Genomic DNA, 13,710 nt, shown 5'->3' on the forward strand with positions numbered 1-13,710 from the left:
GGAACCTCTTCAGGCAGGCCTTGAGAAGAAGGTCGAAGAAAAGAAGATATCCCAGTCCTGGCAGACGGATTCAGGTAGCGGGGGTCCCCTACCTCGGTCTATTTAGGATACTGGAAGCACCACACGGCAGCGGGACTGTTGTGTTGGTGACAGCAGGGGGAAGCAGCCTTGGGTAAAGTGCTTGCTTCTTTGGGGCCCATCGTCACGGTACCTGGTGAGTATGAGGAGCCTCATCCATGGCTGCGCCTGGTGGGGCCTCCCGGGGTCTGTCCGCATCCTAGCGGGCGGTATGCACGTCGGTCCGGGGTGGTGCTGGTGTCCTCGGTCGCGCGTCGGCTCGTGGGCCGCAGCCACGACCGAAAGGGGCGTGTCCGGATGACGCGGCTGATGACGCAGCCGGGCATGCACAGTAGAGCCGTCCGATGACGTCACTCCGGTGCCCGGTAATTGCGGGGGGGTGCGGGCGGGCCTCTGGGGGGCCGAAGACCTCTGGAGCGCGGTCCTGGAGGGGGAAGCACTCCACCATTAAACATGGTACCGGGCAGGTCACCTGGAGAGCCTGCTGACCCCCATCAGGGGGCTGTACCTTGGGGGCATATTTAAGGAGGAGTATGGTGACTGCTGGGCGCTTCTATCCCATTTTTATAATGGAGTCACTGGAGCAGGAAGTACCACAGCCACACAAACAGCAGCAGCTCCAGTCTATGGAGGAGCCTCAGGTGATCTCCCAGTGACGTTCTAGTGGCAGTAGTCGCGCTGGTGGAGTTAAGAATACTCAGAAATCGAGGCTGGACAAGTCCTCATTCGTAGAATATCACCGGTTAGGAAGGACGCCCCGCCAATTACGGTACCACTCACTGCACGTTTGGGTAAGTGATCTATGTGAAAGTTCACTTAGTGATGTTTGTTCCTCCTTAGGCTACTTTCACACTAGCGTCAGACTCGGCCCGTCGCAGAGCGTCGGGCCGACGTACCGACGCTAGCAGTGAATGCACCGCACAACAGGGGCCAGCGGATGCATTTTTCCAGCGCATCCGCTGCCCCATTGTGAGGTGCGGGGAGGTGGGGGCGGAGTCCCGGCCGTGCATGCGCGGTCGGAAATGGCAGACCGTCGGCAGCAAAAAACGTTACATGTAACGTTTTTTGCTCCCGGCGGTCCGCCACAACACGGCGCAACCAGCGCACGACGGTTGCGACGTGTGTCAATGCGTCGCAATGCGTCGCTAATGTTAGTCTATGGGGCAAAAACGCATCCTGCAGACAACTTTGCAGGATGCGTTTTTTCCCATAAACGACGCATTGTGACGTATTGAAAAAAACGCTAGTGTGAAAGTAGCCTTATATTCCTTCTCTCCTTGTCAGGGGAGAAAATGTTCTGCCAAAGCCAAAAATAGGGAGTGTGCCGAGTGTGGTGAACCACTCCCAGATGGTCATGAAAGGAGATTATGTAAACCCTGCATACAATGCTTAATTGAGGAGGAGGCCCCTGACCTTACTTCCACTTTAAGAGATATGGTTAGACAAGAAGTCAGAGGTTCTATTATATCCATGTCTCAGAAAACGGATGTCAAAAAGAGGAAAGACGTTAGATCCCCAGTTTCGGATTTGGATTCGTACTCGGATGAATTGAGCTCAGATTCCTTCCCATCATCCTCCTCGTCTGTAGACACCGAGTCTGGCCACGCCTGTTTCTCGCTGGATAGAGTTAAGGCGGTTAACAACACAATGGGGATTGAGGAGACCTAGTCAGAATGCTCCTTTCAGGACATAATGTTCAAAGGTCTAGATCGTAAATCCCGAAGGTCTTTTCCGGTGGTGGACAAAATAAATACGTTAATTACAAGGGAGGGGAAAAAACCCGAAAGGAAGGGTTCGCTTCCACCGGCATTTAAGAGAAGGTATCCATTCGAGGAGGAAGCATTGTGCTCTTGGGACAAGGCCCCGAAGCTGGATGCAGCAGTAGCCAAGGCATGTAAAAGGACCTCTCTTCCATTTGAAGATTTAGGAAATTTAAAAGATCCACTAGATAGAGGAAGGCTGACGTTTTCCATAAGGGTGCCTGGGAAACATCGACAGGGTTCCTAAGACCAGCAATTGCAGCCACTTGCACAGCACGGTCACTAATGGTGTGGTTTGAGCGGCTAGAGGATCAGCTCAAAAACAAAGCTCCCAGAAATGAGATCCTGTCCTCCATGCCTATAATTAAGGACGCTGCAGCCTTTCTTTCAGATACGTCAGCAGATTCTGTTAAATTGGGCACCAGATCTTCAGCCCTTTCCAACGCAGCCCGTAGGGCTCTATGGATAAAATGTTGGCCAGGGGATTTACAGGCCAGATCAAAACTATGTAGCATTCCCTGTGAAGGGGTGCATTTATTTGGACCGGTTCTTGATGAACTATTGGAAAAGGCGGAGACGATAATTAAAAACGATTCCCTTTCTTAGGAAGACCCTCTTATAGACGGGATTACAATAGAGGATGGTTTAACCACAGAAGGTCAAATAGAGAAAGATCCAGATATGACCATAATAGAAAAAGAGGTAGAGGTTATATGTTTAATACCTCCCGGGACTATAAGAAACCACAATGACTGCCGGACCAGGTAGGAGGTAGGCTTTTTGCCTTCTATCCTGCCTGGTTACAAATCTCCAATAGCCCGTGGATTCTCAATATTATTGAAGCTGATCTAAAGTTCGAGTTCCATCGGGTTCCTCAAGACAAATTTACTTTAACACCCATCCGTTCTTCTTCTGCAGAGCAATTGGTACTGGAGTCGGAAGTTCAGGAACTTCAACAAAAAGGGGTTCTGGTTAAAGTGCCCACGGTACAAAGAGGTAAGGGGTTCTACTCCCCTTTTTTTTCTGGTCAAGAAACCTGACGGATCCTTTTGTACCATCATTAATTTAAAAGGCCTGAATACATTTCTGCTGGTTCCTTCCTTCAAAATGGAGTCTGTAAAAACGGCAATAAAACTTCTCTTTAACAATTGCTTCATGGTTGTCTTAGATCTGAAAGACGCCTATTATCATGTCCCAATACACGTAGATCACCAACGATTCCTTAGGGTGGCAGTTTGACTTGATGGCACAATAGAGCTCTTTCAATATCGAGCATTTCCCTTCGGAGTCGCGGTCGCACCCCGAGTATTTACTAAGATCATGGTAGAAGTTATGGCACACCTTCACGAACAGGACATATTAATAATTCCCTACCTGGATGACTTACTGATTGTGGGACATTCAGAGTCACATTGCAAGGACCAATTTGGGAAGGTGACATCGGCAATGCACAGATTGCGGTAAATCATTAATCTCAAAAAATCTCGTTTACAGCCCCTAAAAATGCAGGAGTTTCTGGGTCTTGTCATAGACTCTAGTCGGCAGGAATGTCGCCTGCCAGATTCAAAAGTAGATAGTATCTAACGGCTGGCGACCAGAATAATTAATAATCCCATCAGTCTCTGTAAGACGGGCAATGTCGCTATTGGGTTCTCTCACGTCATGTATTCCGGCGGTTCTCTGGGCTCAATATCACACCAGAACGTTACAGTGCGACGTTGTACATAATTTCGGTCACCTAAAAGCCCATCTTGACAGTAAATTCTCACTATCCATTGAATCTATTCAATCATTACATTGGTGGACACACATTCCAAATTTATGTAGAGGAGTTCCCTGGACAAATCATGTAACTCGGGTAATAACTACAGATTCTAGCTCCAGAGGATGGGGGGGCACACTTGGAGAGTAGTTGGGTCCAGGGACTGTGGTTTCAGTCTGAACAAAATTCATCTTCCAATCTAAAAGAATTATTAGCGGTAGAACGCGCTTTAAGTAGGTTTCTTATACCCCTAAAGGGTCGGCACATCAGGCTTTTCTCCGACAACCAGGTAACCGTAGCCTACATTAACCATCAAGGAGGTACTCGGTCCGGTTCATTAATGGAGGTTGCGGATCGTATTTTTCAGATGGCCGAAAATCATCTACTATCTTTTACAGCTCTTCACATAAAGGGGAAGCTCAATACCATGGCCGACTATCTAAGCCGCAACAGTCTCAGACAGGGAGATTGGACACTAAATCCGACCATCTTCAACCAGATCGTACAATTATGGGGATGCACAGACATAGATCTTTTTGACAATCGAGAAAACAGAAAGCTACATCAATTCTGCTTTTTAAACCCCAGAGACAATCCATATGCAGTGGACGCTCTCCTAATCTCATGGCACTTCAGTCTTGCTTATGTCTTTCACCCTCTAAACTTAATCCCAATAGTTCTGCGGAAAATACAGGAAGACGGGGCCCGGGAAATCCTGATAGCCCTGTTCTGGCCCAGAAGATCATGGTTTCCTTGGCTGAGGAAGATGTCCATTACCCAGCCATGGATTCTCCCAGAAAATACCAGATCTCCTCTCCCAGGGCCCAATTCTCCATCCACAAGTGACCAATTTACATCTAGCGGCTTGGAATTTGAAAGGGGTTTTTCTCAGCACCTTGTAAATACATTACTAAAGAGTAGGAAAATCTCTACAACAAACATTTGTCAGGATTTGGAAAAAATTCTTAGCAGTTTCAGGAGCACGGGTCGATCAGAAAGCCTGTATTAATCAAATTTTAGAATTCTTTCAGGAAGGTCTAGAAATGGGCCTAGCAACAAGCACTCTCAGGGTCCAGGTGTCAGCTCTGGGGGTGCTATACAGTAGTAATTTGGCGAGCAATCATTGGATAGTCAGGATCTTCAAGGCAGTTACTAGATCTAGACCAATCATTAAACAAAAACTAGTTTCATGGGACCTAAATCTTGTGCTGTCAGCTATAACGCAAGCCCCGTTTGAACCTATTGATACTATCCCAATAAAAATCCTGTGATTAAAAACGGCCCTCTTAAGGTACCGTCACACTAAGCGACGCTGCAGCGATACCGACAACGATCGGGATCGCTGCAGCGTCGCTGTTTGGTCGCTGGAGAGCTGTCACACAGACAGCTCTCCAGCGACCAACGATCCCGAGGTCCCCGGTAACCAGGGTAAACATCGGGTTACTAAGCGCAGGCCCGCTCTTAGTAACCCGATGTTTACCCTGGTTACCATCGTTAAAGTAAAAAAAACAACCACTACATACTTACCTACCACTGTCTGTCCCCGGCGCTGTGCTTCTCTGCTCTGGCTGTGAGCGCCGGGCAGCCGGAAAGCAGAGCGGTGACGTCACCGCTCTGCTTTCCGGCCGCTGTGCTCTCAGCCAGAGCAGAGAAGCAGAGCGCCGAGGACAGACAGCGGTAGGTAAGTATGTAGTGGTTGTTTTTTTTACTTTAACGATGGTAACCAGGGTAAACATCGGGTTACTAAGCGCGGCCCTGCGCTTAGTAACCCGATGTTTACCCTGGTTACCAGCGAAGACATCGCTGAATCGGCGTCACACACGCCGATTCAGCGATGTCAGCAGGAGATCCAGCGACGAAACAAAGTGCTGGACTTTCTTCCCCGACCAACGACATCACAGCAGGGGCCTGATCGCTGCTGCCTGTCACACTGGACGATATCGCTAGCGAGGACGCTGCAACGTCACGGATCGCTAGCGATATCGTCTAGTGTGACGGTACCTTTAGTTGCGCTCACATCCACGAGAAGGATTAGTAATCTACAAGCTTTATCTAGACAACCTCCGTACATGCAGTTTAGGGAGGATAGAGTTATTATAAAACCTGATCCTCTTTATCTTCCAAAAGTAGCTTCAAAATTTCATAGGTTACAAGAAGTTGTTCTGCCTTCATTCTGTCCTAATCCCACTAATGATAAGGAACGTAATTTTCATTCTTTAGATGTAAGAAGGTGTCTTCTTAAGTATACAGTATTTCAGCTTTAAACACCTGGAAAAAAGATAATTCCTTATTTGTATCATTTCAGGGAGTTAGGAAGGGACTTAGGGTATCAAAGAACACACTAGCTAGATGGATCAGGGAGGCGATTTCTCTAGCTTATTCGGCAGCAGGCATGGAAATCCCGGAAGGTATAAAAGCTCACTCCACTCGAGCCGTGGCTACATCCTGGGCGGAGAGATCAGAGGTGTCGGTTGAAGACATTTGTAAGGCAGCCACATGGTCTTCTCCATCTACTTTCTTTTGACACTATAGAGTGGATCTGGGTAGCTCCTCTGACCTCACATTTGGGAGAAGGGTGCTTGAAGCAGTTATCCCTCCCTAGTCTCTTTTTACTTCTCTGAAAGTCTCTCGTGGTACTGTCATGGCAACTGAATAAATACGTAAGCTACTAACCGGTAGCGGTGTTTTTTCAGGAGCCCAAGACAGCACCCTTATATTCCCTACCCTTTTGTCGTATGGGTCAACACTTTCTTTATCTTCAAGCCCTAAGTTTACTAACAGGGTGAATTGTACCATATTTTAAGTTGATTATATGCTACTAACCAGGAAGGCCCTCTTATGCTCTATAAACCAACTGATGCGGGAGAGAGTTGCCGCCCTTTTATGTCAGTAGGTTTCCTGTCCCTGAAGGGCGGATCCCCCCTCTCGTGGTGCTGTCATGGGCTCCTGAAAAAACACCGCTACCGGTAAGTAGCTTACGTATTTCTCTCTCTCTCTCTCTCCTTCTCTCTCTCCCTCCTTCCCTCTCTCCCTCCCTCTCTCCCTCCCTTTCTCCCTCCCTCTCTCTCCCTCTCTCTCCCTCTCTCTCCCTCTCCCTGGAACAGGAAGTCCAAACTCTATCCCCAGTTTAAAAAAAAACAAAAACGGATCCAGCGGAAAAATGGTTCAGTCGCATCAGTTTTTCACAATTTGCAACGGATCTGTTTTTTTCAAAAATGGCCGAATTGTGCCCGTCGGCTAAAAACTGATGTGTGAAAGAGGCCTAATATCTACATGTTAATAAATATGAAATTGCCTCATTTTTTTTTTCCAGAGGTCCTAGTCTAAGGTGTCCAGATTATGTAGAGATGTGGAGAGGTGGATTTTCTGCACTCCTGGCGTCTCAACAGATATAGATGTCAGAAAACACTTGAGATAGTGGTTCTCCTAATGAATAAGTGGGTACACTTCGAAACCCGTTGAGAATAAAGTTGCATAATCTACTCCACTATCTCAAGTGTTTTCTGACATCTTTATCTGCTGAAGCACCAGCAGAGCAGCAAATCAGCTTCTCCACATCTCATATCTAAGTCTACGTTCACACGTTTTTGCGCGCGTTTTGCGACGCGTGCGTCGTTTTTTGCCGAAATCGGACGCAAGAAAAATGCAACTTGTAGCGTTTTCTTGCGTCCGACGCTAGCGTCTAAAACGACGCACGTGTCGGAAAACGCGTGCAAAAAGACGCACGCGTCCCCTATGTTAAACATAGGGGCGCGTCGCCGCTGCGTCGCCGACGCAACAGCGACGCGACGCTAATGTGAACGTAGCCTAAGTTGGCTCTACCAACCTGCAGAGCAGCAGCTGGACCTTTTATTTCTGAGCTGAGTATTGTGCTTCCTCGCAATACCACCATGTGATCAGTTTCCACATAGTTAAATGCTTGTTGTCTGGATAACACCCTATGTGTGATCCTTTGTCCCTCCAGTTTTTATTCATACGGACTATGTAACTTTCAGTCGACAGCTATTTCGCCTGATTGCCCCATTAAAATGATGCTATCCCCAGTCAAACATTCTTCATGCTGTATTGGTAAAGAACGATCAGATTAAAGTAGTTCCATCCTAAAAGCCATCTGCTCATAGTGCTTTATTCTTGTTAAGCATTGGTGTGCAATTCCTTTAAGAGAAATAGTTGTAGTCTTTTCTAACAAGATGTTTTGCTGTTCCAGGTGCTACATTTGCAGGCAAAGTAGTAAGCAGCTGGAGGAGCAGCAGAGAGCGAAGACCTGTGGGTTAGAAAACAATGGTGAGGGCATGTTAATGAAATTGCCGCCTTATTGTTGTACAGAGTATTTTAACTCCTTTGTAAAAACTTTCTTTTCCAACCTGTGATTAGACTGGATGTACTTCATACATATGAAACAGTCAGAAGGCAAAATACAAATGTTTAGTATAGAAAGAAATGACAGCTCTTGGCAAAATGAAATAATACGGCATTGCCATTATAGCAATTGAACCTAAACTTGTTTGTGAATCGTGACAACAGGTGAAAATAATTGAGACTTTTGACAATGGTAACCTATTCAATTGCATAAAGTAAGACAATTTGTTGAAATAACATTTTCTTATATTGCAGCTTTTTTTTCTCATTATGGTTAGAAAAAGAAAAAAGTCTAGGCAAAATTTAAATTGTTCCAGTGACTAGTTATACTGAAAAATAAAAAAGTGGGCTATACTCTCCTACTAGCACTTACTTGTTTAGAGAACAGACCGCTATGTGATCTTCATTTACATCAGAAGGAAGATGTCACCATTTAAAGGGGTTCTTCAAGAATGAGATAAAATGTTCACTTATCTAATTCAAACTGCAGCCTGTCCTAGTCAAGTATCGGTACGGCAGTAAACTGAAGACGAACAGCTCCCGAGACCTGTACAAGAGACTGACAAGAGCTGTAACACATACCTTAGTTGGCAGCTGGGAGCATGGCTGTGACATGTGAAAAAATGTCTAAATAAACGTGTGCACAGCAGTATCGTGGTGCCAAGGTAGGTTCCCAAACCGTAGTGATATATAAAAAGAACTTGGCACTCAACTTAAAAACTTGCAAGTGATTTATTCAATCCCAGGCAGTGGTAAGATAAGGTACGACAAACGTTTTTGTCACATACGACGACAGTCATCAGTTATTGTGGGAATATATGATATTACAAAATATAACACTCAAAAACAAGGGAAAAATAATGCAAATAAAGTATATACAGATCTTACATGGCAACATAGTGAAAAATGGACATGTGCAAGAAGAAGAGATGAATCATATGACATACCGTACTTCGAGTTATAGTGGGGTGAACAGCTATAACCAAAAGGTTGAATGATATTGTTGGGGTTAATACCTAAAATATAATGAGGATAAGAGCATGTGATAAGCAGGTAGCTATAGGTCATGGGCGCGGTACAAAGAGGGTTAAAGACATACCCGTAGGTGATAAGTCTGAAGCAAGTTCAGTCTTGGGCAAAAAGATCTTATACAGACTCAGCCTAAGGAAAAATGTATAGATATGGTACTATCTATTTATTAGGAGAGATATCCGTTGTGAATACAGTAGAGGGGGGGGGGGGGGGGTTTCTTTACCTGAAAGGTGATGCTGCAGACGAAGTGTCCACCGCTGGTCTGGGGCGTACAGCAAAAGTGCCCAGTTATAACAAGGAGGAAGGGGGCGGGTGATCTAATCGCTGCTCTAAGCAGCGTATCTGGCCTGTAAGCTGGATATGTCGTGGGCGGAAGTTGTCCTGCGTTGTTGAAACGCATAACCATTTTTATTAAATCATGTCCGGTACCAGAATGCAGCGGTGGAACACAAGGCTGTCCAATAAAACACAGGACGACTTCCGCCCACCCAACATAATTATATTTGCATTATTTTCCCCTTGTTTTTGAGTGTTATATTTTGTAATATCATATATTCCCACAGTAACTGATGAAGGTCGTCGTATGTGACTGAAACGTTTGTCGTACCTTATCTTACCACTGCCTGGGATTGAATAAATCACTTGCATATTTCTAAGTTGAGTGCCAGGTTCTTTTTATATGTGAAGAAATGTGTCTTAACCCACATTGTGCTCGACAAGGAGATCTCTAACATCATCATCCTTCTCCGTCAGTCTGACAGCTTTATAGCAATGCATAGAGACTGACTGCGTCCAACTGGCAAGTAATCGAAGAGCATAATGTTTGAGATAAACTCTTTTGCTCCGCAAGGAATAGATATATTTCTTCGCATATCACAGACCTGTTTCCAGCCAACTGAGGCAAATGTGCTATAGCTCTGGTCAGTTGAGACACAAGTCTCAGGAGCTCTATGTCTTCAGTCTGCAGCCCGTCTTGATACATGACGAGAAGGGGAGGCAATTTGAATTGTATCAGGGATGACATTTCATTTCTAGCTCGGCAAACCCCTTTAGGCGGCAGCAGGAAGTGGTTGGCCGCTGTTGCTAGTTGACTTGCACAACGCATTATGTGTGATGTTACCCATGGCAATCAATCACAGGATGCGTAAGTCTTGCTGCCTCTTGAACAGTGATTTCTTCCTTTCATTGTAAATGCAGACCATGTAGTGGCATGCGCTCTATCTAGGTAAGTGGTGGTAGGGGAGCAAAGTCTCATTTGTTATTTTTTTTATTTACCATTTCATTTTGCCCAGACAACCCCTTTTATATGTTGGCATTTTGTATGTATGATATGTCAAGATATCTTAGGAAAAAAACATGTTACCTAACCATCTCTTATAATTAAAATGCGTATTTCCTATCTTTTTTGGCCATGTAAAAAGCATCCTAGTGGGTTGATCAGACTGGTTTTGGCTGTTCATTGTGGCGACCAGTTTCTACCGCCTATGCTCGGGGGCCTTGTAATACAATGATGGTGAATCGTGTCCATAATTAGGCTGGCAATAGCAGACCTTTTGTTAGAAAGAGTGTGAAATCTGGAGTATTGAAGGTGGTGTGTCGATTTTATAGAATAGGTGATTTAATTTTACAATAATTACAATACTCATTTTAATTTCACGATGTTTTTAACTGGACTAAAACCAAAAACCCATCTGTGTTTCTATGAAATACAGGGCAGGAAGGAGAGTGATCAAGCTGCTGTGTGATTGGGAACAGCGAGTGTCGGCCTTTTTGTATAACAGATGGACAGTAAATGACTTGTATTATTGTCTGAAATCTCTTATTACAGCACAGGTGGAAGTCACATAATTAGCTCATCTGGAAGCAAGGACAAAATATTGCTTTCAGCGTGTTTATTCACCTTTGTGATGTCATGCTATCAACCGGTGGCGTACGTTGTAACCGTTTATCTAGAAATGCTGGGCGATTGTTAACCCCATCTGCTGCTGCCGCTGACAAGGTTAATGTGAACAAAGACTAATGGGTTTATCGTATTTGGCGCATTTGTTCGATTGATTTCTCCAGATGTCTTGGGAAGCAAAAAACAATTATGGGATTGGCAGATAGTCCTGTTTCTCAGTGTTTGGCATGAGTGACATTCAGGCTTCTTGCCCACAGGAACTTCAATGTGAACTAATTGCCAGAGTCAACATATAGGAGAGTTTTCTATATGCTGTGTGCTCATTGTAGATTGTGTGACTTCTTGATTGCCCTGTCACACTGCGATGAGGGAAGCGTCCATGTTTCCTATTTATCTGCATATTATTGACTCAGGTGCTGTGAACAGAGCTGTCTCCTGCTTCATTTTCCTCTCATTTCCTCTTACCGACTGATGAATGGAGAGAAATGGCTGAGGCACTTTCTGTGGGCTAAGTAGCTAGATTTCACAGAGCTTTCTTGTAGTCCTTCAGAAGCCTAACCTTGTATACTGTGAATAACTGCACAAATGCGCTACTAAAGTAAGATAAACCACCATCGGGTCAGGCATGACCAGTCAGAATACATACTAAAGGGCATTTCTACTTGTGTATTCTCATTCTTTTACTGAATGTCTGCCCTCAAAATATCCTTTTTCCCTTTTTTTAGTTTTCAATTTATTCATAATTCTATAATGCTTGAGTTCTTGATTTCTCAGTCACAGGGCTCCAATTCAAACCTTGCAGCATGACTAAGGAAAAAGAAGAGACACTAACTGTCCAGTATTCTAAAGCCCCCATACACATTGTCACGTCCGTATCGGCGGGTTCAGCCGACAGTCTTATATTTATGGGCCCACATACAGATGATTTTCCAGGGAGTTAAGGATCTGTCAAATTTGATTTGTAGACTGTATATCCTTTGTTTTCCCTGAGATAAGCCACCGCCAGAGATGTCTGGCAGTGGTTCTCATGCAGAACACGAGAGTTTTTGGCAGAGCGTGCGTGTGTGTGTGTGAAAGATGTCCGAGATGGCCAATCGATGGTTCGGCGGGCAGCTGACAGCCATCTATGGTGTATTGGGTGGCTTCAAACATACGGCAAGGCTTGTTAACAAGTCAGACATGATAGGGTGGCTACTTCCAATAAGTTGCACTTAAGGGACAGCCTTCTTTCTTCAGAAGGAGAGTTAATTTGCCTACCTCTTTTCCCAGGGAGCATTGCCTGGACTATTGACTCCTTAAGACCACTGGCGGGCTTCACAATTAGAAGCAATTCTCCCTAGACCTCGTACTGTGCTCCTAGGACAGAAAAGCTCCATACATGTGGCATCTGATGGAGCACTCAATTTGAAGAAAAAAAACACATGAAAGTTCACGACTAGGCTTGAGCGAAACGGATCGGACAAATTCAAAAGTCGCCGACTTTTGGCAAAGTCGGGTTTCATGAAACCCGACCCGATCCTAGTGTGGGATCGGCCATGCGGTCGGAGATCTTCGCGCCAAAGTCGCGCTTCGTATGACGCGTTTGGCGCCATTTTTTCAGCCAATGAAGGAGCGTGGGCAGAGTGATGACATAGGTCTTAGGGGCGTGGACGCCTATCGCCATCTTGTCGCTTGTGCGCTGTAGCGATTTGCAATGTGTAACACCAGCTTTCTGTTCAGAGAGAGAGAGAGAAAAAAAAAAAAGTTAGATTTCCCATTGACTTTGCATTGGGTTTCGTGTTTCGGTCGATCCCCGACTTTTCGCTATAATCGGCCGATTTCACTCGACTCGACTTTTGAGATAGTCGGGTTTCGCAAAACCCGACTCAACCCTAAAAAAGTAAAAGTCGCTCAACCCTATTTACGACTATAGAAAGTCGAGAATTACGTATATTATTACTAAAACCTTACCTTGGCGTAACAACAATTACATGTCTTTGTATTAGTTATCGACTGTGTATAAATAATGGTTTCATTATTTTGTCTGTACCTTTCTATTCTTGTCGTGGATCATGCAGTGAGTGTCTCTAGAGGCATGGCCTGCGAGCCAAATAGTTTTTCTCGTGTTTGTACTTCCCAGTGATTTTCAGCATTACAGAGCCTGTAAACACATGTAGAACAATGACAAGTTTCCAGTGACCTCTGGGTAGACATGAATGTAGTAGCTTTGACTGGACATGGATCTGTACTCTTTCAGCCCACCAAATCAGCTGTGAACAGGATTCAATCAGCTGTGAATGTCATTCTTTTGCCTGACTGACTATTTTTTTCCTTGTCATTATCTTTTTGTTTTAGGTAAGCAGAAAACAACCAGAAACCTATTTTTTTTTACTGTAGTAATTACTTTGAGTCAGTGCCTCAATAACGGAGTTAATTAGCTCCCAGGCAGTCTAGATGGCAGTGGCATGCTTGGTGGTTCTGAAATTGATTTGCTTAGAAACTATATCCAAAAATAAGCCTGACTGTACTGGGACTTATGTATTTGCCTTACAAATGGAGTTAGAGAGTAGCACTATGTGAACTCTAGTGAACGAAACTGGCCTGCATGCAAACTAATGAAAGACCATAGGGTGATTAAGTCGAAAAGGATTTGTCATGTGAGATCCAGACAGGCCCGTGTGTGCACATTATTGACCTTTACATGTACATCAATGATCTCTATTTAAAGGGAATCCTTCAGCGGGTTTTGCTTTGTAATCTGACAGCAGCATGAGGTAGTGACCCCGATTCCAGCATTGTACCCCTTGGTTTACTGGATGCAGCAGTTGTGATAAGAGTTA

The 13,710-nt window shown here is 44.9% G+C and overlaps 1 protein-coding gene across 2 annotated transcripts in view; it reads left to right on the forward strand.

Moving 5' to 3' along the window:
- CERK (ceramide kinase) overlaps positions 1 to 13,710 on the forward strand; it is a 218,523-nt gene that overhangs the window by 190,022 nt on the left and 14,791 nt on the right. For both annotated transcript variants that reach the window (XM_069764981.1, XM_069764982.1), the window contains one exon: positions 7,808 to 7,884. In XM_069764981.1, the coding sequence (XP_069621082.1) occupies positions 7,808 to 7,884 (77 nt within the window). The remainder of the gene's footprint in view (positions 1 to 7,807; positions 7,885 to 13,710) is intronic.

Source organism: Ranitomeya imitator, chromosome 4, assembly GCF_032444005.1.
Source record: "Ranitomeya imitator isolate aRanImi1 chromosome 4, aRanImi1.pri, whole genome shotgun sequence".
NCBI lineage: Eukaryota > Metazoa > Chordata > Amphibia > Anura > Dendrobatidae > Ranitomeya > Ranitomeya imitator.